A 24497-nucleotide genomic window follows, 5' to 3' on the forward strand; every position below is an offset into this window, starting at 1 on the left:
GGGAGCACTGTTTGCACCAGGCCAGGAGCCTTGTTCTGAGGGGCTCAGCTCCTTAGGAGGAAGCAGGGACTGCGAGGAGGAGGGAGCACAGGCTGCGGGGCTGGGGCAGGGGTGTGCTGGGTCCACACACATTTCCACTAGGACACGGGATGGTGGCAGTTCCGCCTCTGCGTATCTGTGCTCCGTTTCTTCAGGGGCGTCACGTTCCCGTCTTCTGCTGGAACTGTGGCCCAGCCCAGCTAGCGGGTGTGGGGGCCTGACCTCTGCCCCATCTCCCAGGAGGCCTGCCCTTGGCCTGGCAGGTCTGAGGAGGCCACAGGACCCTTCTCAGGGTTCTCCAGGGTCCACATTAGAACAGCAGCCCAGGCGGCCCCTGACTCCTACCCTCCCTCCCAGGCCTGCGGGTGCAGAGGCTGGAGCCATTGTCGCCGGCCAGTCTGAGATCATGCACCTGTAGGATAGCCCTTGTCTGAATGTGACACCGTGGGATGGGGTGTGAGAGTCCCCCGGGTGTGATCCGATTGGTGTGAGGCTCACCAGGGCTGCAGAGTGTAGCTGTCGGAGTTGTGCACTGCACCGCTCCAAGGCTGCCATTCCCGCCGTGCCGTATGTGGTGCGCGCATTTGCCCTGACCATTGCACGTTCCCAGGGAGGGCACCTTCTGCTCAGTATGTACACAGGGATACGGGGGCTGGTGTGGGGCCTCTTGGGTGCTCCACTTTGGGCAGGGCCTGTGCAGGACAGTGTGTGCTTAGAGCCTTGGGGCGGGTCTGGGGAGTAGGTGGGACGATGAATCAGTGAGCCATGTGCATGGGACACGGTGTGTACAGGGCCAGTGTGACTGCCGTGGTGGAGAGGGGCGTGGGTGCGTGTATGCGGCCGGTGCATCCCCTCAGCCTGGGGCGGTGTGTGTGCCTGCCAGTACCTGTGGGTCTGTGTGGGTCTCTGTGCGCCCCAGAGGGTTTCCTGGCTGCTTCATGATGGGACCTCTGCTGGCTCCTGTCTCTCTGGCCCCTTCCCAGCAACAGGACAGCTCAAGGGCACTAGTCCTGGACAGGCCAGGCTGCACCTGAGCCCCTGACTGAGCCTGAGCCTCCCAGTGGAACCACGTTTCTGTGGCCAACCCAGAGGCAGTGATTTTTGGACGTGCAGCCTAGAGCTGGGGGACGGTGTGGAGGGAGGGGGTTGGTGAGGGGAGGGGACCCTGGGGGAGGAGCTCTCTATGCCTGGAGCCACCATGTTCCTGCGGTTACTGCCAGAACCCTCAGGGCCCCAGTGCTCTTGGGACACGGTCCTGGCCCCACCAGCAGCTGGTCTGTGGCTGCCCAGTGGAGTGCAGCTTGCAGGAGCAGGTTACTGAGGGTTCAGGAAATTTGAAGCCGGCTGTTAAACTGTTAGTGGCTTCCATCAACTGTGGTTTGGGTACTAAAGTTGCAGAAACTGACAGGCGCTCCACGCTGGCCCGCTAGGAGCTGTTCCTCACACTCTGCTCCTGCCACACACCCCACCTGCTGACACAACTGGACAGACTCAGCCTTCCTCCCCCTACCCTAGGAAGCACAGGCTCAGTGGGGCAGCAGGGCGCACTGTGAGGAGGGCAACTTGGGGCTGCAGTGTGTGTGCCGGGCCTGCTGGGCTGTTGGCTGTTGGCGCCATCAGTGAACTGCGTCCGGGGCCCTACCCGGCCTGCGCTGCCTGTCCCCGAGCACCTGCCACCTGGCAGATGGAGCCACCTTCTGTGTGCACCAGGAACGGTTGCTCCTTTGTCACTCTGGGAGGGCAGGGGCTTGGGTCTGCTCTGCTAACTGCCCAGAGTAGTACCTGACTCGTCGGGGCTCCACGGGCGTTGGTTGGATGAGTGGACAGATAGGTGGGCACACTTCAAGGCTGGGGTGGGCACAGGTGCAGTAGCTCCTGCCCACCCTCCACGGCAAAGGGGGCACCCTCTGGCCCCAGACATGGACGTGTCTCCAGGGACTGTGATCTTGTCTCTCCAGCTCCTCGAGGAATGGACGTGTGGCCTCCCTGGCCCCTGGCGTGGCTGGTGGGCAGCACTGAGAAGCGGCTGGACTGAGGGCAGCCCCCTTGGCTGTTTGGGGTCCTGCCTGGGGACAGAGTGGGGTGACCAGCCGTGCCCTATGTCCAGGACACAGGTTCCCAGTTCTACAGGGTTTTTCGAGACTTGGGACTTTCAGAGCTAAAACGGGCCACCCGAGGAAGGGGAAGAGACCCCACCCCACGACCTGCCTGGCCACCTCTCAGGGCCTCCAGCTGTGGGAGGAGCACACGCAGGGCAGCCCGCTGAGCCCCTCTGCGGGCGTGGGGGTGAAGCATTCCGTCTGTGCCCAGCCCTGACCGGAGATGGCTTTTGTGTTGGTGTGAAGTGTGGAGAGGTGCCCTACTCCTCACGGCTCCGCTGTGTGGGTGTATCTTAGCCCCGCCTCCCCTCCCACCGGCTGGGTGTCCTTGGGCAGTGAGCAGCCTGCACCACTGTACTCAGCAGCCCTGTGGCAGCCTTTCCTGTCGCCGCCAGGTCCTGCCCTGAATCGCTCTCCCTAGCAGTGAGTGCAGGGCTCATGGGGCCGTTGCCAATGGCCAGACCCCCAGCGGGCCGGTGACACACGGTTCCTGGAGCGGGCCTGGAGACTCCTTCCTGACAGGCTCTGGGGACGGTGATGCTGCATTTCCAGGACCCCACTTTGAGAACCACTAGGAGTGGGACCCTTGGCTCCCTGTGGAGGTGAACGGAACTCTTGACGGCCCCAGCAGGGCAGCACGTGTGGGACGCGGCGGGCAGGGCTGCCCGACTGAGACCGTGATGCCAGCTCCAGGGGTGAGAAAGGAGGGGTCGTGAGAGTCCAGCTGGTGACAACAGTGACACCTGGTGGCCTGGAAGGTGCCGGCCCCAGGATCCGCTGCACTGGCCATGCCACCACCTAAACCTCATTGCACCGAGGGGCCCTGCCAGGATTCCGGAATGTTACAGTTACAGACGCTGAAACTGAGGCTGGGGGAGGCCAGTCCCTTGCCCAAGGCCACAGTGCCGGGAAGAGCCGGGCAGCCTGGACAGGGTCTGTGAGGGCTACTGCGCAGCCAAGCAGGTCACTAGCCCGCCACCCTGCCCCCAGCGCCTGCCCAGTAGGCTCAGACTGCTCGGGGGCTGCGTCCCCACCCAGCCGGGGCCTCCTCCAGTGCGGGCTCCTGCTACTGTGCGGCCTGATGGACCTCATGGGCCCGGGGCATTGGACCTCAGGGCCCTGGGTGACATCCCTTAATTGGTACTGGCACTGTCTGCCTTGTGTGCACCGTCAGCCACACAGGGAAGGGGTGCGGGACCCCGGAGGCCTGTTGCTGCAGGAGGTGCACGGAGCGGGCTCTGGCTGCGCCCGAGGTCGGCGGGGAGCCAGGCTCATGGCTGTAGCGAGCCACACCAGCCGGTCCTGGGACAGGTTTCCCCAGGCTGGGGTGCGCTTCTGCCCAGGATGACTCAATGTAAAGGGCCTCACTGGGGCCCTGGGATGCGAGGCCTGGGGGCCCAGACGTGCTGGGGCATGTCGCCACAAGGTGCAGAATTGTTCTAGATCCAAGGTGGCCAGAGAGAGAGACTGCTGGGCCTCCACGGGAGGCTGGGAGCTGGCTGTGCGGGGCGTCCCTGCTGGGTGCTGGCCAGCAGGAGCTCTGGCCTCTCACTTCCCTCAGCGTTGTACAGATTTGAAATTATTTCCAAGTAGGAAAATTAAATACATGCAGGGCTCTGGGTTTGGTCCCTGTGTGGCCACTTAACCTGTCTGCACGTCTGTTTGCTCATCCGCGAAACGTAAAGGAAAATAGTTTCTACTCGGGGCCACTGTGTGAGCAAACGTGTGAGTGCGTGCAAAGCGCCTGGGCCAGGCCCTGGCATGCAGCGGTGCCCATGCTGGATGGTGTCAGAGGTGGTGGCAGTGGGCAGTGAGTGTGGCCGCTCCCTTCTGCAGGTGATGAAACCGAGGCATGGGGAGGCTGAGCAGTGGCCCAAGGGCACATGGCCAGAGACAGGCAGGTCCCACCACCACCTTGCTGCTTACCCCGGGATGGTGCCGACCGAAGGGAGTGGAGTGGGCACAGCCAAGGGACAGTGGGTGGTACTGAGGCTTGGCCTGGAGGTCGTAGCCCTGTACAGCCAGATGGGGTGGTGCTAACCAGCCGGCGGGCGGCTTGGCTGTTGAGGCCGAGAAGAGCCCAGGGTGTGGGAGAAGGCCCCACCCGTGGTCCCCAGCACCCCCAGGATGTCTTCAAAGTCAGTGGCTTGTGGAAGGGGCGGCTCCGAGCACATGGCGGTTCTCATGTCACTGAGCCGGCGGGTCCTGGGTGGGTCCTCCCCATCCTGGTAGAGTGTGTTGTCAGTGTGTGAGCCGTCAGCCGGGATGGCATTCCTGGCTCTGCAGAGCTCTGTCCTGCTGCTGCTCCCGTCCCCAGACCAGGACCCGGCCCACCACAGCACGTCACATCCCAGAGCGCCCAGTGGCTGTTGGGGCCCCCGGGGCCAGGGTGCCGGGAGCAGGCACGTAGCCCTAGCTAGCGGGCCCCGATGCGGACATGGTGAGGTGGAGTTTTGCCTGAGACAGTGTCTCTCTCTGTCCCAGATGAAGGTCACCGTGTCCAAAGGGGGCGACCGGGACAGTGACGACGACAGCGTCCTCGAAGCCACCAGCTCCCGGGACCCGCTCAGCGATGTGAGTACCCACAGCTGCCTGCGCCTGGAGGCTCCCTGAGTCTGGGCCGCCTGCCCGCTGCGTCCTGCACAAGGGCATCCAGGAAGCCGCTGGTTAGGGCCCGGTTTCCCATGAAGGCGTTGTCTTAGCAATTAGCATTTTGCTTTCATTAAAGCATGATTTTTTACTCATTAGGACTTTCCCCATTAGGAGAGATTTAAATGAAGAAACGGTGAGCGAGCTAGCAGGAGCCCAGAGCCCAAAACGTTCAGCATGCCTTGGACGCTGCGCCTGCACTGCTGGCCCTGGGGGTAGAGGGCAGGCGGATGGCGGCCGAGCCTCGAGATGGGCACCCCTGGGCCACCGCTGGGGACGCCTGGGCTGCCGTGGGTCCTGCCCCGCTGCTGGGGACACCCACCTGCCTCGTGGGCTGGGGCAGGAGACAGGTGGAGTGTGGAGGCAGCAGGGGCCGGGGTTTGTTAAACGTCAGCGGAAGGTGCTTCTTTCACCCTGATCAGGTCTGGGCCGAGCGTCCCAGGCTCCCGACGTGCCCGTGCCAGGCAGAGGCACACACTGACCTGGGTCAGGACACGCCTTTGGTGTCCCTGAGAGAGGCCCCTAGGCCCCAGGTCCCCGGGGGGCCGGGACCCCCCACACTTAGGCTCTCATGCTGGATTTGGCCAGTGACAGGGCTGGACCCTGAGAGCGCGGCTGTGGGAGCACCGGGCTGGGGCCTGGAAGAGGCCGGAGGCGTTGACACCTTTTCCCCAGCTCCTGCAGGTGTGGGGGTGGGCGGTGGGAGGAGTTCCGATGAATGGAACCTGAGGCATCTCATTATCACTTAAATGAAGGCCTCATTGCCCGTCTCCCCATCTTGTTGCCACAAGTTAGGAAAATAGACTGGGAATTACCTGGGGTCGCCGCTGCCCTGGTTCTTCCTCTGATTGCCAGCCCATGGTGAATGAAGTCACATTCTGGGCACAACACAGCAGCTGGGACTGAGGCTCAAACCCGGGGCGACAAAGGCCCCTCACCCCTCTGACAGCCGGGAGCTGGCGGGTGGGCCCATCGGGACCCAGGGCCTTGGGCTCTGTCCCCTGACACCCTGGGGCCCTTCAGGAGCTGACCTGGCCCTGGCAAGGGTCTGTCTGGGGAAGGGGAGGGGGTTTCCTCCCCAACTTTGTAGTGGGGGTCTTGGATTGGTTTGGGAGAGTGGGGGGCTGCTCTCAGCTGGCCCCATAGCCCCCCTTTTCCTCCTCTGCCCTGCCCCTCGGGGTGTTGGATCTTTGCATCTGCCCCCTGCTCCCCAGGCTGCTCTGGACCCTCTCCGTGAGCCCCACCCTGCCTGGCTCAGTGACCCACCCCATCCACTACAGCAACCCTGAGCCTGCTTCCCCTCTACTCCGGCTGGGGGAGGCCCTGGTGGTCCGAGTGTGTAGCTGGTGTGATCCACACCTCTGTCCTGAAGACCTCACAACACCCACTCAAGCCAGAGGGATCCAAGGGTATGGGGGCCCCCAGCAGCCCCTGCAGACCAGAGGGATCCCCATGAAGGGTGTGGGGGGCCCCCAGCAGCCCCTGCAGACCAGAGGGATCCCCACCAAGAGTATGGGGGACCCCAGCAGCCCCTGCAGACCAGAGGGATCCCCACCAAGAGTATGGGGGACCCCAGCAGCCCCTGCATACCAGAGTGTGCCCTGATGTCTGAGGGGCTCCCAGCTGCCATCCCCCAGCCCCGACCCCTTCACCTGTCAGGCCCCTGTGGTAAACCCTCCTTTGAGGGCTCCATCTGGCACCTTCTCCAGGAAGCCTTCCATGACTAGCCAGGGCACCCTCCCCGAAGTCCTGCAACTGTGGACCCCTCTGGTGGGTGGGCACGGAGGGAGGTCAGCAGAAGCTGGGGCCCTGGGCCGGCCTCCCCTAGGTCTTCCTGCCTCCTCTGAGGAGCGTTTCTGGTGGGGCCTTCCCTCTTGGGGACAGGGAGCTAGCCAAGGGTGTCTCTGTGGGAGCCTCCTCGGGTTTGGATCCCAGAGCTGCTGCAGGGGAGCCTCAGACTGGCTGGGCCAGGAGGACACAGCCCCGGGGAGGACCCCACCACGGCACCCCCATGACGCTGAACTCTGTCCTCCTCCCCGTGGCCTCAGCCCTCGTGCCCCCTGCCTGTGAGGACGTCTCGCTGGCGGTCTTGGGCCTGGGCATCTGGACCTGTCCCCACCCGGGAGAGGTGCTCAGCCGGGTTATGGGCTGTGGGGCTGCGGGGCTGCGGGGCTGCGGGGCAGGTGGCCGGGTGCGTCCCTAGGAGTTTGGGTCAGAGCCGCAGCCTCACTGACTGTCCCCTCTTCCTTCCTGCAGAGCTCTGCGCAGGCGGTCTCAGGGAGAGGCTACTCTGTAAGTCCCCCAGCACCCCCCCAACCATCTTTGTCCCCTTGGGGCCTTAGGACCGGGCCCCCACCTCACCTGTCCGAGGCCCCACAACCTAGCTCACCCGTCTTGTGCCCGCTTTCCCTCTGAAGCCCCAGACTGGTTCTGGCCTCAAGCACCATGGGGCTGGCGGGGAGCGGGCAAGCTCCGGAGTGAAGATTCGGGGGAGTCCTGCTCGCGGTTTGCCAGAGGCCCCCAGGCTGACGTGCTGCCCCAGGGGGATGGGCTGGCCCTGTGGCTGTGGCCCTGCCAGGAGCCTCGGAGTGGTCAGCCTGCACAGACCCCAGCTGCGGCTAAGGCTGCCGGGATCCGCGGGACCATGGCCGGGCTGCTTCCTGGGGTCCTACTGGGGGCCTGGGACATTTGGTGTGGAGGTGTCCGTGGTGTCAGCAGCCGCCTCCAATGCCCCAACCGGTACCTGCTTCAGCCCGGACAGAGAGGACTGGGCCCAGGTTGGGCACTGCAGAGCAGCACCCAGGGAGCCAGCACCCCGTGGCGGGCAGGGGGAAGGAGACCCGTGTGCAGCCTTCATGATGGGTGTGTGTCCGGGGGGGAGCGGGTGTATGCCCAGGGGGAGCGGGTGTATGCCCGGGGGGGAGCGGGTGTATGCCCAGGGGGAGCGGGTGTGTTTCGGTGTGCCGTGCCTCCCTATGGGTGCACATGGCACGGCGAAGGTCTCCTTGCACACGTGCCTGGACTTACTGTGGGAATGGCCTGGGAGGCCAGGCGCCGACCCTTGTCCCCCAGACCTGGAGGCCCAGCCCCATCTCCCCGACCCCCATCACCGCTGTCCCCTGCTCTCCTCATGACTGTGTTTCATTTTCCCGTAAGTATCAGGAGGAACATTAATGACATCATAAAACCCAGAGCTCCATAAAAGCCATTTCTACAGATTGACGGCCTGCTCGGCTCGTGGGAGGGTGGGGGCCTGGACTCCGCCCGCCCCGTCCCTGCAGCCCCCGCAATTTCCAGGCCGGAGAGGCTCCCTCACTAAACCACAGCAGCTTTTTATAGGGTGTGTAATTAACCATCAGTGACCCAGTGTGGCCAGGCCAGAGGGGATGCGGACTGGTGGGGACACGCCCCACTGTGTCTGTCCCACAGCTTCTGCTGGTGGCAGAGCAGGAGGCGGTGAGGGGGCGGCATGGGCGGCGCAGCCACAGGCCTGGAGTGGACACCATGCTCCCTGGACCCAGGATCATGGGCAGGAATTGGCCACTTGACTGGGTCACGGCAGGGGCTCAGCTGGGCCCTTCGCACCCCCACCCCAGCTCCCCTGAGGCTGCCCTTTCACCTGAGGGTCTGTGTAAAGCCCTGGGCTCGGCTCTGCCACCCCGGGCTCGGCTCTGCCACCCCGGGCTCGGCTCTGCCACCCCGGGCTCGGCTCTGCCACCCCGGGCTCGGCTCTGCCACCCCGGGTTCTGCCTTTGGCCTCTCACCTGGTTTGGCCCAGAGTCCATGAGCCGTTGACCTGGGGTGGCCGGAGCTCACTTCTGGGCAATGGTTCCTGGAGCGTCCACCCGCCCAAGGGACCTCTTCCTGGGGCTTTCCTTCCTCCTGTGCTGCGTGGGGCCTCGGCGAGCTTTGGGCACTCTTGCTGTTGTCGTCTGTGCGCGGGGGGCAGCCCCTCAGAGGTGGCTGTGGTTGTCCTGACAGCCATCGTCATGAGTGTGACGACGCTCCCCCACCCTTCTCTGGGCGGTGTACTGGGCAGGCCCTCAGCCATATCCCGACAGGCCGGCTCCTGGTGTGCATGTTCGGGGTCAGCGTGTGGAAATAGGCTAAAGCCACCTGGCCCTGGCTGCTGGGAGGCACCTGGGCCAAGGGGGGTGCCCTGATGCCGACTCCATGGGCAGGAGGAGGGCTGCGGCCCCTGCGTAGGTGCTAGACTGTGAGTGTCGGTGACATCGAGTGCCGGGCAGGGCTCCTGCCGGCTTACTGTGGGTCAGGGGGAGGGCCAGGTCTTAAGCTCCGGAAGGTGGGCTCTGCCCCCTGTTACTGGTGAGGTGTGCACATGGTCACCTCCTGTGGCCACCCCAGCTGGTCTGAGGCCCCCAGGGCACCTGGGCCTCTCTGCCCTGAGCCACTGGGTGCCCTTCTGCTTCTTAGTCTCCATTCGTTATTCAGGTCTTCTCTCCAGAGCACTCTCTGTGTTTCCTGAGAAAGCCCGTCATTAACTTGCCAGCTGCTTGCAGCTTAACCCCCACAGCCGAGGCACAGAAGTGACAGATGGTGGGGTGGGGGGAGGGGGAAGGCAGGGGAGGAGCCGGCCTGCTGCCCAGGGGATGGGGTTCCCCTCCAAGCCGCAGGAGCCCGGGAGGACCCTGAGGGCTGCAGACGGTCCTGTGTGTGTGCCCTGGGCCCCGGCGCACACAGACCTGTGTTTCAGACCCTGGTGCGTACAGATGGGCCCTGCCATGTGCAGGTGTGCACCCGGGGCCCTGGTCCGGTGTAGCCCTCAGTTGCCCACGCTGTCAGCCCTGGGGGCCCCTTGTGTCCAGTGTGTGGGGGGGTACAGGTGAGAGCCCAGGCTCCAGGCAGACAGCAGGGAGGTGCCCGGCCTCCTTGAAAGTGCTCCTCCCCGGCACCGAGGACTGGAGGCAGGTGGAGGCCAGACCACCTCAGGGGCAGAGGACCCAGAAACAGCCCCACAGTCCCCGGGGCAGAGGACCCAGAACCGGCCCCATGGGACACGTGCCCAGGAACAGGACAGGCAGGACCCAGGAGCAGGCAGGGGGCCTGGGTGAGGGTCTGGATTGTGCTGGAGCCTGGGACCCACTAGTGGGGGTTCGGTACTTCCCTGAGGCCCTCAGACTCCTGGGGTGCTCCCTAGGCTGGGGCTGCCGTATGTGTGTGGGCGTGTGTGCATGTGCATGTGTGTGTGTGTATGTGCACTTGTGCCCGTGTGCACCTCGTGTCCGCGGCACCCCCGTGTGGTGGGCTGTGTGGGGCTGTGTGTTGCCTTGTCGAGCAGTGTCACGGGTTCCTCGCTGGGCCTCTGCGTGTGTGTGCGCGCCGCGCGTGCACCCGCGCGTGTGACTGTGTGTGTGTTGTGCACGTGGTGTTGCGTGTTGCGAACTTGGCATTGTGTGTTGTGAACTTGGCGTGTGTTGCGCATGTGGCATTGTGTATTGTGAATTTGGCGTTGCGTGTTGTGCACGTGGTGTGTGTTGTGAACTACTTGGCGTTGTGTTGCTCACGTGGCACGGTGTGTTGTGCATGTGGCGTTGCGTGTTGTGCATGTGGTGTTGCGTGTTGCTCACGTGTGCACCCCTTGCTGCCTGCCTCTCTGTGACTGGCTGCCTATCTGTGACTGAGGAGCCACAGCCAGGCCGGCAGCCTCCCGTGTTGCTGAGCGGCACGGGCATTCTTCACCTGGTCTGGTGTTATGAACCGTCCTGAAAGTGGTGTAATTTTGTCCACATCGGTGGCCAGCAAAGCCCCAGCTATTGCTCATCCACAGCAGCTGCTGCCCCGAGTGTGTGGTTTGGCCTCCTTGGCCACCGTCAGCACTGTAAGGTCGAGCTGCTTCCACCTGAGGATGTGGTGACTGACGGCAGCGTGGCAGGGGCAGCGTGGCAGGGGCAGTGTGGCAGGGGCAGTGTGGCAGGGGCTGGCGGATTCGTTAGACAGAATGAGGATCCACAAGAGCCTGCTGGGGTTGGAGCCATTCCTGCCGGCACAGGAGCCTGGCTTGCCCTCCCACACCCGTGCACAGAATGTTCTGGAAGGGCCCGTGGCCAGCAGGGGGCGTGCAGGGGCCAGGGTGAGGGGCCGGATGAGCTGCAGGGTATCAGTGGCAGCCCATGGTGAGGCCCAGGCCTCAGGGACCCATCTCACCCTGCACGCGGCATTTAGTTACCAGATCATCGTGTTCTCCAGACAGGGTGGCAGGCCCAGAGAGGCCAATGGGGCCACCCATGGGCACCCACCTCAGTGACTGGGAACTGAGACCCTCAGACCTCCCTCACCACTCAGCTCCGCCCGTCCAGGATTGTCCTCCATGCGGCTGCCCGGCCCCTTGTGCCCGCCAAGAAGGGCCACCTGCGTGGCTATGCCCACACGTCCTCCTCTGCCCCCAGTAGCGCCCTCTTGGCCGCAGCCCCACAGACCCTTCCTGTCCCCACTGGCGAGGCCGTCCATCAGGGTCACAGACACCTGCCCTGCACAAACTGAGGTGTGGAGAAATCGGTCCCCTTGCCTCCCCTCTAGCCCGTGTGTGCGGAGCGTGGCCGTGGCCAGGGCATGCCTGTGGGGAGACAGACGGGAAAGGCCCTGGTAAGGGAAGCCAGGGAGCTGCCGCCCCAGTTGGGATGTTAAGCACAGCGCAGACGGGTGGGAAGGGGAGCCAGGTCGGCGGGGACAGGGACAGGGAGGTCTGGAAGTGGGCGGGAGGAGGGGCCAGGCCGACTGAAGCAGGCGCAGGTTTGAACAGCGGGGCCGGTGGGAGGCTCTGAGGCCCCCGAGGAGGGAGCCCACCGCGTGCTTGGGGGCAGGCCTGGGACAGGGAGGCTGGAGGTGGGCGGGAGGGGCAGAGACCCTGGTGGGACTCTGTGCCCAGGTGGGACACTGCAGATGCCACCAGCCGCCTAGGCCCTGCCGCCCTCGCTCTGCACCAGGCCCGATACAGGCGCTGTCTTCACTAGGCAGGTTTATGACACTCATTACGTGGCTCCTTGGGCCTCTTCTGAGCAGCCACAATTTGTACAAAAGCAATAAAACCCATCAGCCTCCGCCTGGAGTCAGAGAGCCTCAGTCTCCTCCCAACCTCTGAGCACAGGAGGGTCTTTCAGGCTGGCTGCTGTGTGGGGACTGCAGAGGTGGGGGCTGAGCCATGTCCTCACCCGTGGTGGCCACAGCCCGTGCCCATCTGCCCACCCATTTGTTCATCTTCACGCACCCACATCCATGCATTTACCCACCACCTATCCCTATCGGCCACCCATCTGTCCGTCCATGCCACGGTGATCGTGTGCCCGAGGGCAGTGGCCTCAGCACAGCCTGACTCTGGGCTGGTCTCCGTGCTGGGCATGTCACACAGGGTCCCTGCCCTCAGGCAGCTGCTGTTCCAGTGGGGAGAGGAGCCAGTCGGTACAGAGAGCAGCAGCTGCCAGCTGGGAGGGAAGGTGGGCCGGGGTCAGGGCAGCATCTCAGAAGGGGCAGGCCTGTGTGTGCAGGACCTGAGACGGGCGGGCGCCGCTGCGGGAGGAAACAGGGAGGGGTGCGGGGGAGCTGGGTCGTGGAGGATGGGAGGCTGTGCAGATAGTGCCACCGTCCCCCACCACCCCAGGCTAAATGACGGAGGGGCTGACCCACCCAGTACTGAGAGGGGCAGGGTCCAGGCCGGGCTTGTTCCAGCAGCCCAGGCACCACCACTCAGCCCTGGGAGGTCGGCACGGGGGCAGCAGGGACTTGGGGTCCTGGGAGGTGGCCGTTCTGCCGTCCACCCCCACTCGGGGCCTGGCCTCTGTGGGCTGTGGGAGGGCGTGCGTTGTCGGGCCCCAGGTGAAGAGAGTGTCTGCGTGTGAGAACACCTTCATCTCCATGGCATATAGATCATCTGACTTCTCCACCTGTGGTATTTGATTGCAAACGGGTGATGTCCATGAAGAGGCCTCACCTCCGTCTGCAGATGCAGAAGCCGAGGCCCAGGCGTCAGCTGCACCTGTCGCACCCTCTACCAGGACAGCGTCCAGATGGGGCCAATGGATTTGGTCCCCTCCCTGTCCACCCTTTTCACCTCGCCGCCTCCCTGCCCACTTGTGCCCATGCAGGACTCACTCCCCGCGGCTGGCATGTGCTCTTTTATCTTCCGTTTCATGGGTGAGAATTGAGCAAGGCTCAGCCTGGCTGGCTCCTCTGTGCTACACTGTGCTCACTGGGGTCTCCTGGGGACGGTGGCTGGTGGCTGGGCTGGGTGGAGGGTTCAGGGTGGCTTTGCTTACGTGCCTGGCTTCTGGGCCTCAGTGGCTCAAGGCCCAGGCAGCTGTGGCCAGCCCTCCCAGAGCCTCAGCCAGGCTGGCGGCACCATTCCAGCACATTCTGCAGGTCAGAGCCCCCCAGCCCAGCCCAGGTTCCAGGGGAGGGGTTGGACCCTGGCCTGGGGGGGCCTCGTAAGTGCCGCCCTTCACCCCGCCCACAGCTCCTTGCAGCACTCCCAGGAACGGGGACCACAGCCGTCCACCAGGCAGGGCAGCCCCACAGGGCAGGGAGGTGCCCGACCAAGGAGGGCGGCACAGACAGTGAAGGTGGCGGTGCACAGCCCTGCTGGAGAGGGCCAGGCTGGAGTCCAGGGTGTCCGTCAAGCTGAAATCCAATTATGGGAACAGGCTGGGCTGCTGTGACACGGGGGTTAGGAATTAATGTTAACACTGTTTCTGGTTAAGACTTTTTGTGTTGATAAATAATTCATGAGGCAGTTAGCACTTTGAGCCTGACAACACGAGAATATATTAATACGATCGGCTCCAAGAAAGGTCAGCCACGTGCTCGGGGCCGGGGGGCCATCTTTTATTCATTCCCTGACACAGGCTTATTAATTATTCTGGTCCAGCCAGGGCTGTGCTGGGAGGGACGCGAATGAGAAAAAGGAGAGTGAATTTGAGATCCACACTCCATCCACTGTGGGGACGCAGAGAGATGGAAGGAAACCCCATTGAGGCCTTTGAGGCAGGATGGGAGCTGCAGCCTGGCCCCCTGACAGTGCTGGTTGGGTGTGAAGAGGTGAGCAGAGCTGATCTGCAGGTATGTGGGTCAGTGGCTGCCAGATCCCAGCTCTCCCAGCCAGATGAGGAACAGGAGCAAATGCAGCCAGTATCAGAGAGCGGGAGGTGCATGGGGAAGTGAGGCTGAGGCTGAGGCTGTGGGTGCCCCAAGCACACTAGGCCCAGGGGGTGCAGGAACCCCCCGAGAAGCAGCTGGGCAGAGACCCAGAGGGGAGGTTTGTGGGGCCAGGGGTTAGGAGTCCTGTGTGTGTGCATGTGTGTACATGACAGTGTGAGTGCACATGTCCATGATGGTGTGAGTGCACGTGTGTCCATGACAGTGTGAGTGAACGTGTGTACATGATGGTGTGAGTGCACATGTGTACGTGACAGTGTAAGTGCACTGTGTACATGATGGTGTGTGTGAGTGCACGTGTGTACGTGACAGTGTGAGTACACATGTCCATGATGGTGTGAGTGCATGTGTGTACATGATGGTGTGAGTGCACATGTGTACGTGACAGTGTGAGTGCTCGTGTCCATGACAGTGTGAGTGCACGTGCATCCATGATGATGTGAGTGCACGTGTGTCCATGATAGTGCATGTGAGTGCACATGTGTCCATGACGGTGTGTGTGAGTGCACGTGTCCATGACGGTGTGTGAGAGTGCACGTGTGTCCATGATGGTGTGTGTGAGGGCACTGTGTACATGATGGTGTGAGTGCACGTGAGTCCATGATGGTGTGAGTGCATGTGTGTCCATGATGGCATGAGTGCACGTGTGTCCATGATGGTATGAGTGCACATGTGTACATGATGGTGTGTGTGAGTGCATGTGTACATGATGTGAGTGCACATGCGTACGTGACAGTGTGAGTGCACGTGCGTACATGACGGTGTGAGTGCACATGCATACGTGACGGTGTGAGTGCACGTGCATCCATGATGGTGTGAGTGCACGTGTGTACATGATGGTGTGTGTGAGTGCACGTGTGTACATGGTGTCAGTGCACATGTGTACATGACAGTGTGAGTGCACGTGTGTACATGACAGTGTGAGTGCATGTGTGTACATGGTGTGTGTGAGTGCATGTGTGTCCATGATGGTGTGAGTGCACGTGTATATGATTGCACGTGTGTCCATGATAGTGTGAGCGCACATGTGTACATGATTGCACGTGTGTCCATGACAGTGTGAGTGCATGTGTGTCCATGATGGTGTGAGTGCATGTTACATGATAGTGTGCGTGAGTGCACGTGTGTACATGGTGTGAGTGCACGTTACATGATGGTGTGTGTGTGCACATGTGTACATGACAGTTTGAGGGCACATGTGTACATGATGGTGTGAGTGCATGTGTGTCCATGACACTGTGAGTGCAGATGTGTCCATGATGGTGTGAGTGCATGTGTGTACATGACTGTGGGTGAGTGCATGTGTACATGACAGTGCACATATGTGTACATGTGTGTGGATGTGTGTACATGATGTGTGTACATGTACTTGACTGTGTATGTGCCATGTGTACATGACAGTGTTCTACGTGTACATGGTGTGTGAGTGCACATGTACATGATGGTGTGTGTGCCATGTGTACATGATGGTGTGAGTGCACGTGTGCATGGTGTATGTGTGAGTGGATGTGTACATGAAAGTGTGTGCCATGTGTACATGACGGTGTTTGTGAGTGCCCATGTACATGATGGTGTGTGAGTGCAGGTGTACATGACTGTGTGCCATGTGTACATGATGGTGTGAGTGCACATGTACATGACGGTGTGAGTGCATGTGTACATGACCTTGTGCCATGTGTACATGATGGTGTGTGCATGAGTCCACATGTACATGACGGTGTGTGTGCCATGTGTACGTGATAGTGAGTGCATGTGTACATGACAGCATGTGTGAATGCACATGTACATGACGTGTGCCATGTGTGCATGATGGTGTGAGTGCACGTGTACATGAAGGTGTGTGTGCCATGTGTACATGACAGTGTGTGTGAGTGCATGTGTACATGATTGTGTGAGTGCACATGTACATGAAGGTATGTGTGCCATGTGTATGTGATGGTGTGAGTGCCATGTGTATGTGATGGTGTGAGTGCCATGTGTATGTGACGATGTGTGTGAGTGCATGTGTACATGACGGTGTGAATGCTATGTGTACATGACGGTGTGAGTGCACATGTGTATGTGAAAGTGTATTATGTGCATATGTGTACATATAACTGCACATGCATGCATAACTGTGTGTGCATGTGTGTACATAAAAATGTATGTGGCTGTGCACATGTGTGTATGTAACGGTGTCTTTGCACATGTGTATATATGATCGTGTTGTGCACGTGCCTGTGTGGTAATGACCATGGTGAGGCCAGGGGCTCTGGTGGCATGCCGGGGTCTTCAGGCTGGCGTGGGGTGGGGTGGAGTGGAAGCGGCTGGTGTCCAGCTCTTGTCGCCAGGAACCCCCTTGCTGTGTGGAGACAGCTGGAAGGCTAGAGCACAGGGGCTCCAGGTGGCCATGCTCAGCAGGACATGAGGGCTGAGGGTTAGGGATGTGCTGCATGGCCACCCTGTCGTGTGATGGGTGCCCTCTGCTGTGGGTGTGAAGCCCACAGAGCGTGTGGCCAGGGACACGTACTTAATGGGAAGAGGTGCACTTGGGTGGAGAATGGAAAGCTGTTCTGAGTGAGACGGTTCCTGTCCGGTGTGTGAGTCGGGCCGAGCCCGGAGGTGGCTGAGGTGGGCCCTCCCCGGCCCGTATCCCAGGACGTCACAGCGCGAATGCCGGTGTGTGAGTCGGGCTGAGCCTGCAGGTGGCTGAGGTGGGCCCTCCCCATCCGCGTCCCAGGGTGTCACAGAGCAAATGCTGGTCCAGATTTTCCGTTTGTGGCAGTCGCGACTTGAGAAAATTAAAGGTGATTTTGTGCATTTTAGAGCATTTAGGTCCAAGGCTCAGGCGGTGCTAAGCAGGTTTCTAGTACTGCAGATGTCTGGTGGAATGTTCTGGAATTGCACTGGGGCTGGGCAGTGCTCCCTCGGGGACTGGCCCCAGCACCTAGTGCCCCAATCTTTGTGACAGTTGGGAGCCCCCAGGAGGACAGTTTTGTCCTCTCCAAGTGCAGCGTGGGGCTGCAGGTAGTGCAGACTTTGGAGCCCAGGCCGCTCACGTGTGTGCCTGCCATGTCTCCAGCTGAGCGGACCCTGTCGACCCTCGGGAACAGGATCCGTGTTCTCAACAGACAAGACCATGGATCAGCAAGCAGCTGGTCGGAGATCCTCGCTGGGTGGGATCAGGGCCCTGAGCAGAGGGGCTGGCCGCACTCGTGTGGAGGGGCAGGGTTGCCACTGCATGGAGAACTCGGAGGGGGGCCACAGAGCCCTGAGTGCCAGGAGGAGCCTAACCCTAACCCAGACCCCTGGTCAGAGTGAGCTTGGCTGTGGCTGGGCTGAGTCCCTCGGGGCAGGGAAGAGCGTTGGGGGAACGGCTCACCCAGATCCCTGGTCAGAGCGAGCTTGGCTGTGGCTGGGCTGAGTCCCTCGGGGCAGGCCTGGGAGGGAGTTAGTTCGATTCATAGGAGGTCCTGAGAATAGGAGGTCCTGAGATGGAAGGGGCCTGGGAGGGTGCGTTCTCCAGCTGTCTCTCCTCCTAACCAGGGCTCCAGCCCCACATTCTTGCTGACGCGTGGCTCGCCAGGCCCCTCAAGTGGTCTCCCTTGGCAGCTCTCAGGGAGAGTTCAGAAATGCCTCCAGAGATCCTGGGGCCAGAGGCAGGGGTGCCAGCCCCACAGCCCCACCTCTCCCCTTTCCTATCCCCAGCTGTCTCTTCACGGGCCTAGACTGGAGGTCAAGGGCTGCCCGAGTCCTGCAGGGCCTGAGGCAAGCGTGGGCTGTGCTGGGTGCACTAAGTGGGGGCCTCCAGTGGGCGCTGCAGAGCCCAGAGCTTTCCCTGGTAGTGATGGCCACGGGGCCGCCGCGTGGCACAGCCTTTCCTGGGGGCTTGAGCCCCAACCGGAAGGCAGCCTCGCAGGCGGGCGCACAGCCCATGGGGCCTCGGCGCTGTGGGGAGGGTGCACAGGCAAGCCCAGCTCTGGCGTGTGTGCTCCAGGGCCTCACCTGCAGCTCCCGGTGGCTGTGGCTGTTGGCTGCAGTGACTTGATTGCTTGTTAATTGCTCATTAATTGGGTAATTGGTGTTTGAAGCCTAAACACTCATAAAAGCTGAATTTGCTGAGTAAGCAAGCATGGCATTTTTCAGGACCCGCCGCCCGATTATTTTGTGTAACCAGGTGCAAGGGTACCTCCACCTCCCAGGACAGCGAGAGGAACTCTGGTGGGCCTCAGTGCGGCGGGGCCCTGAGCAGAGGGTGAGCGTGGCCTCCGCGGCTTCTGCCACAGATTCAGAGCCTGGATTCAGGACTCAGAATCCACCCAGCCCCACCGCCAGGCTGCACCCTGGTGGCTCCCATGCACTCGGTCCTCAGTGTCCCCACCGGGCAGCAGGTGGGTCTGTGGCAACTTGCGAGTGAGCCCAGTATGAGCCACATCCCCACACATTGCCCAGCCCCCACCCCTTGGACCCCACAGCAGCTCCTTCCAGGCACCCGCTCTTCCAGTCTCCAGAGAAGAAAGGCCCGGGGAACGGGCGGGAGGCGTCAATGCCAGGATCAAGGTCAGGGAGGGAGGAGCTGGCTGTCAGGTGGGCCAGGAAGCCCCAGCCCCGTGCTCCGGCCCACCCAGTCCTGCCCTCCAGCCTCATGCCCACCCAGTCCAGTCTCCCAGCTCCGTTCCCCCACCCACCCAGTCCTGCCCCCCAGCCCTCTCTCAGTTGACCCCAGGTCCCTCCCGCCAGGTGCCGCCTTCCCTTAGCCTTGGGCCCCATTCCCTGTGGGTCACCCTGAGAGTGTGCTCAGCTGGTCCTGGCCACCTACCCACTCTGGTCCCTGGCACACCTCCGTCTGGCCTGGTGCAGCAGCAGAGCCCAGCCCCACACTGTCTCCTGCACCCAACCCTGCCAGAATGGAGGCCAGACATCCCCTCTCAGTGGGCTCCACACGCCCCCTGACCCGCGTACCACGCACTGTCCCTGCCGGCCATCCTGTGGGCTTCCGAGCCACCTGCAGTGTATATGGTGCCTGCTCTGGGCTCACCACATCAGCACTTGGAAAAAGGCTCCAGGGCAAGCCCACTGTTCGCTGTACCTGCCTCACCCAGCGGGGGATGCTCCCCGATGTCAGGAGAGCTCCTGGCCTCACACCTATGGCCCCACAAGCCCAGATCCCCAGCTCTGAGTCCTGGGCTCAGCTCCAGGCCCTTGCTGAGTGACCATGCAGCTGAAGAAAGTGCTTTTCCTCTGAACCTCTACTTCCTCACCTATGAAATGGGCTGATACTGCTGTGACCCTGGGGGCACAGCCCCACACCACACCCCTACCCCGAGGCACATCAGGAGCAAATCCACTCAATGGGCCCCACCCATCCCATTCCATGCCAGTACTGTGGGAGGCCAAAGGCACCTCACCCTCAAGTGCCAGAGTTGGGCCCTGCGGCTCCAGGCTCCAGTACCCACACCCGTAACCCCCTGCCTATGAGGAGCCAGCAGCCCCCCAGTGGTCATGCACCCCCCACCCCGGAGGTAGCTGCCTGGCTGCGTGGGGTGAGTGCACATGTGCCCCCCACCTGGCCGCGCCCTGCCCCCCCCCAGGCAGCCCAGTTCTGCCCATGGAGGGGAAGGGAAGTGGAGCCCGCGCTGAGCCCGCATGGTGCAGGAGTACGGATTCACAGGACTGAGGCAGCCGAAAGGGGCTTTCCAATGATGAGACGTTTCACACAGTGTGAAGCTCAACTCGAAACCTTCCCAGCTGCTCCTAGCCCTGGGGGCCACCGGCACCACGCCAACCCCTGCCCCTTATTTCAGCCAAATCACTTGATTGGAATACATTCTGTATCCCGCCCGAGTGTGCAGCCCAAATGAAGGCGGGCCCCTTGGCACTGCCATCTGGGAAGATGGGGTCCCACAGGGCAGGGCACGGGGCCCACAGCCACTCATGCTCCTGCCCCATCCCTTCCAGAGCTGCTCCCCAGACCGCCCCGAGCCATCCAGGGAACTGGAGTTTCCAGGCTGCAGGTTCAGACAGAATAGATCAAGCAAGCGAGCCGCCGTCTGCCCCACAAGGGCCCAGCACAGGCGGCACAGGTGGCCCTTTTCCCCACTCAGTGGCATGCGGCTCTGTGGCAGGTCCTGAGGTGCCCACATGCCACATACAGACATTGGGACACGTGGCAGGACACTGAGGGCAGAAGCCACCAAGGGCAGGATGACCAGATGGTACAGGGAGGGGTCGGGAACTGGCACACGCAGGATGCACCATGGCACACGTGCACACGGCAGATGCTCCTCGTGTCCCCGGGTACCTGGGTGTGCACACACGGCTTACCAGGCCCCATGGAGGACACGTGTGCACACTCAGGCCGCACACACTCAGCCAGGTGGGGCTTCTGCACCGGCATTCCCAGCAGCTTGGCCTCTCACTGACGCTCAGGCCAGGCCTTTCCACTCCGTCCCGCCCACGCCTTGCTACTGTTCGAGGCACCTCGGGTCGGTGCAGGCGCCCATGTTGTGGGGGCATTTTTTCTGCCGGTGAGGAGGGGTCAGGGCCCCCTGCCCCAGGTAGTTGTGTTCAGGAACCTTCATGCAGTGCCTCGGGGCAGAAACCCGGCCCTCACTGGCCCTGCCGGAGCAGCCTTGGCCCTGCCTCAGCCTCTCTCCCACCCACTGGGCCCAGGCAGCTCGCCTGGATGAGAAGCCGAGGAGGTGGAAGCAGAGGCTGGCAGTGTTTCCAGCACCTTCGTCCAGTGCAGGGCCCAGACCCTCCCCAGGACAGCCCCTTGGCCCCTCTGTCTCCTGTCTCCTCCCCATCCTGCCTGGTCGGGGCCCAGACACCGAGGGACCCCTGGGAGCGGCGACCTCAATGCTGGGTCCCTGCTCATGAATTTTTCATGCCTTTGTTTGAGCAGTGGGATCAGACGGCCCCTGAGCGCAGCGAAGCCGTAATTAACGCTCGCGCTGAGAAGGGAAGGCGTCCTTTGCTGCTTAATAGCCGTGCTGATTGGTGTCTCCCCGTGTGCGGGGCTGACAGGCAGCCCCGACCCCAGCCCGTAGCCGCCCAGGGTCTGGAAGGGGTGCAGGGAGGCCTGGGTGATGGGGGCCAAGCTCGCTCCAGGCTCTTCGGGTAGCAGCGGTGCACTGCCAACTGGCAGGGCCCATGCCTGGCTGTGGGGTGGGCTCAGATGCCTCTGAGGGATGGGGGAAGGGGGAGAGGTTGGTGGCAGTGGTGGTGACAGTGACAGTGAAGGTGACACTGATGGCAGCTCCCATTTATGAAGCCTGGATGCCAGCAGCTGCTGTCCCGAGCCTGCCACGCATGTTGCCGCCTCCAACTCAGAAGCCCCATGAAGGTGCCGCTGTCTCTGCAGATGAGGAAACCGAGGCTTGGAGAAGTGAAGAGACCTCTGCCACGGTGTCCAGTGTCCATGAAGCAGTGGGGCCAGGACCTGCCCAGACCGGGTTCTGCGAGGCAGTGGGGCCAGGACCGGCCCCCAGCCCAGGTTCCACGAAGCAGTGGGGCCAGGACCCGCCCAGACCGGGTTCCGCGAAGCAGTGGGGCCAGGACCGGCGCCCAGACCAGGTTCCGCGAAGCAGTGGGGCCAGGACCGGCCCAGACCAGGTTCTGTGAAGCAGTGGGGCCAGGACCGGCCCAGACCGGGCTCCAGGGTACACGTTAACTCTGGGCTGTGCCCAGCATTCGACACCCCAGGGCCGGGGCCCAGAAGCTGGGGGAGGTGTCAGGAGCCCACAGGGAGCTGGCAGGCGGGGATGCAGTTTCCTGTTTTCAGCAGGAAGCAGCTGTTGGTGCTCATGAGAAGTCTCCAGGTGTTCAAATGTTGGCAGCCAATTTTTAAAAAATAAATCAGGCCAAACCAAACCAGTTTGTGGCTTTAAAAGCCACGTCTCAAGGCCATTGTCCACCCACGGGTGAGGGTCTGGGAAGGCCGCTAATTAAAAGCCATGTCTCGAGGCCGTTGTCCACCCACATGTGAGGGTCTGGGAAGGCCGTTAATGGAGCCTGGAGGTGCTAGGCATCCCCACCTCACAGCCACATCTGTGAATATGGTGATACGCAGTGGTCCCTGGGGTGGTCGAGGAACCCACTGTCATGGAGGAAGAAACAGGTGCCTGAGCTTCTCAGTCCCACCGCAGCTCTCACACCCAGCTTGGGATAGAGGTGGGGCAGATAGAGCTGCCCAGGCAGGGCCTGGGGGAGCTGAGCTGTGGGCTTAGGGTGGGGAGCCCTGGCTCACACCTGGCCTCCGACCCTCGCTGCTGAGTGGTCTGGAACCCCTGGCAGGTGCCTCCCTCTGGCTGCCCCACACCTTAGGCGTGAGGGCCAGAGCCCTGGGCAGGAGGAAGGAAGGGAGTCCAGTGTTTCGGGGGCAGAGGCTGTCCCCATGGCCACTCACCAGAATCACCCGACTGCTACTTCCCATCCCAGGCACCCGGGTTTAAGTGGTCTAGGGGCCCCGAGCCTTGGCACAGTTTAAAACCGGACTGACTGAGGGCATGGGTGGAGAGAACAAGCACTGACAAGTGGTCTCGAGGGCCATTATTGGATGGTGAGGCCAGACAGACTCAGAGGGGCCTTGTAGGCTGGCAGACCATGGTACAGGGAGCTGCTGCCTGCTGGCTGCCGTTGGAGCTCAGGACGAGTAGAGAAGGAAAGACTTGATGTCAGGGTCTCCTTGTGGCTGCAGGAGGGCTCACCTTTCCAGCCTTGGCCGTCAGGATCATAGACAAGCATGAGCACTGCCAGGGCTGAGAGACTCTAAAACTCCCAGACTAAGACTTCATCTACTCCAGGGTAGAGGGCATCTTCTCGGTCTTGGCTTTGTGGGCAGACGATGATGGTGACGATGATGGTGATGGTGACGATGGTGATGGTGACGGTGGTGAGGATGGTGATGATGATGATAGGATGGTGACAATGGTGATGGTGGTGAGGATGGTGACGAATGTGAGGATAGTGACGGTGATGGTGAGGATGGTGACAATGATGGTTGACAATGGTGAGGATGGTGACGGTGACAATGATGGTAATGAGGATGAGGGTGATGTGATGGTGACTGGTGAAGATGGTGGTGAGGATGATGTGATGGTAATGATGGTGATCATGGTGATGGTGGTGAAGATAATTGTGATGGTAGTGCTGTTGAGGATGGTGACACGATGACGATCGTGATGATAATGGTGGTGGTAATGAGGATGGTGATGGTGGTGGTGTGAAGATGGTGATGACAGTGGTGATGGTGATAGTTGTGACAATGGTGATAGTGATTATGGTGATGGTGATGGTGAGGATGGTGGTGATGGTGATGGTGAGGATGGTGGTGATGGTGGTGATGAGAGTAATGGTGATGGCAACGAGGATGATGATGGTGGTGATGATACCGTCGTATGTGTGTAATGTACTATATATTAAGCACTGCCTTAGTGCTTTGCACATATTCACTTATTTAAGTCACACAATAACCCGATGAGCTGTAAGGGAGAACCCTGTAAGTTGTTCCTATTTACAGAAGCATAAACTGAGACACAGAGAGCTCAAGGCCTTGCCCAGTGTGGGGCAGTGAAGCATGGAGCCAGCGTCTTCTTTGGAGCCTGAGTCTTGGCCTCCTGACCATGCCCAGCATGTCCCTTCGGGGCCTGGGGTCTGTCCTCTGCCCCCAGGCATTCCTGCCTATCCCAAACCCACACAGGGTGATGTTCCCTGGGCCACTGAGCCCAGCCCCAGCCCCGTGAAAGGTCGCCTCACTCAGGCAGCTCCCAAGAGACAGATGTGTCTCTCCTTTTCCTCCTTGCCCTGATTAATTGCCTCATTCCATGCCGACTCCACTGCAGTTAAACATTAATTCAGTAGGACTTAATAACATGAATTAATTCACGCCCCGCCTGCGCCTGTCTGACAATGCCGTGCTGTTTGGTTAATTAGAGGATTCATGCACTTGCTGGAAAGCTTGTTGGAAAGCACCCCTCACTGCCTCCTTGCTGTTGGATACATTAAACCCTCGCCTGTGCGGTCAGCCTGGCTGGGTCCAGTCACAGACCTGAAACCCATGGGGAGATCTGTAACTAGGTGTGGGCTTGTGGGAGCTGCTGGCTCCAGCCCATGGGTCTCAGGGCCAACCCAGGCTTAAGCAGGGATCTGGGTGCAGGGACAAGAGCAGAGGCCAGACTGGGCAGGTGGCCCCTAGGCCACGGGTGCACCCGTGTGGCCCCAAGTGTCAAGCTGCTCTCAAGTCCTGATTGGCCGAAACCCGACAGTCTGGTGGGATTGCCGTTTCCAAGTTGAAGGCTCTGCAGCGCAAATTAAACAGGGAGAGGCCTTCCTGGGGTCCCCAGAAGTCCCATTGTGAGGTCAGAGGGCACCTGACGCCCCCATAGGCCTCCGAATGCTGGAGGGGCTGCCTCCTGTCCCGCCTCCAGGACCCACTCCCTCTCTGCCCTCCCCAGGCTCCCCGTGTGCAGAGGGCACCCTCGGCACAGTCTTGGCTCCTGCTTTGCCCTCTTCTGGCCCTCTCAGCCCTGGCGTGTTCTGGCATGTTCTGGCATGTTCCGGCATGTT

General features: G+C 61.6%; 1 protein-coding gene across 1 annotated transcript in view; it reads left to right on the forward strand.

Annotated features, from left to right (window-relative positions):
* FBRSL1 (fibrosin like 1) overlaps positions 1–24497 on the forward strand; it is a 95894-nt gene that overhangs the window by 31648 nt on the left and 39749 nt on the right. Inside the window, 2 exon segments of the mRNA XM_050747734.1 lie at positions 4623–4712; positions 7044–7079. Of these exon segments, the coding sequence (XP_050603691.1) occupies positions 4623–4712; positions 7044–7079 (126 nt within the window).

This window comes from Macaca thibetana, chromosome 11 (genome assembly GCF_024542745.1).
Source record: "Macaca thibetana thibetana isolate TM-01 chromosome 11, ASM2454274v1, whole genome shotgun sequence".
Taxonomy (NCBI): domain Eukaryota; kingdom Metazoa; phylum Chordata; class Mammalia; order Primates; family Cercopithecidae; genus Macaca; species Macaca thibetana.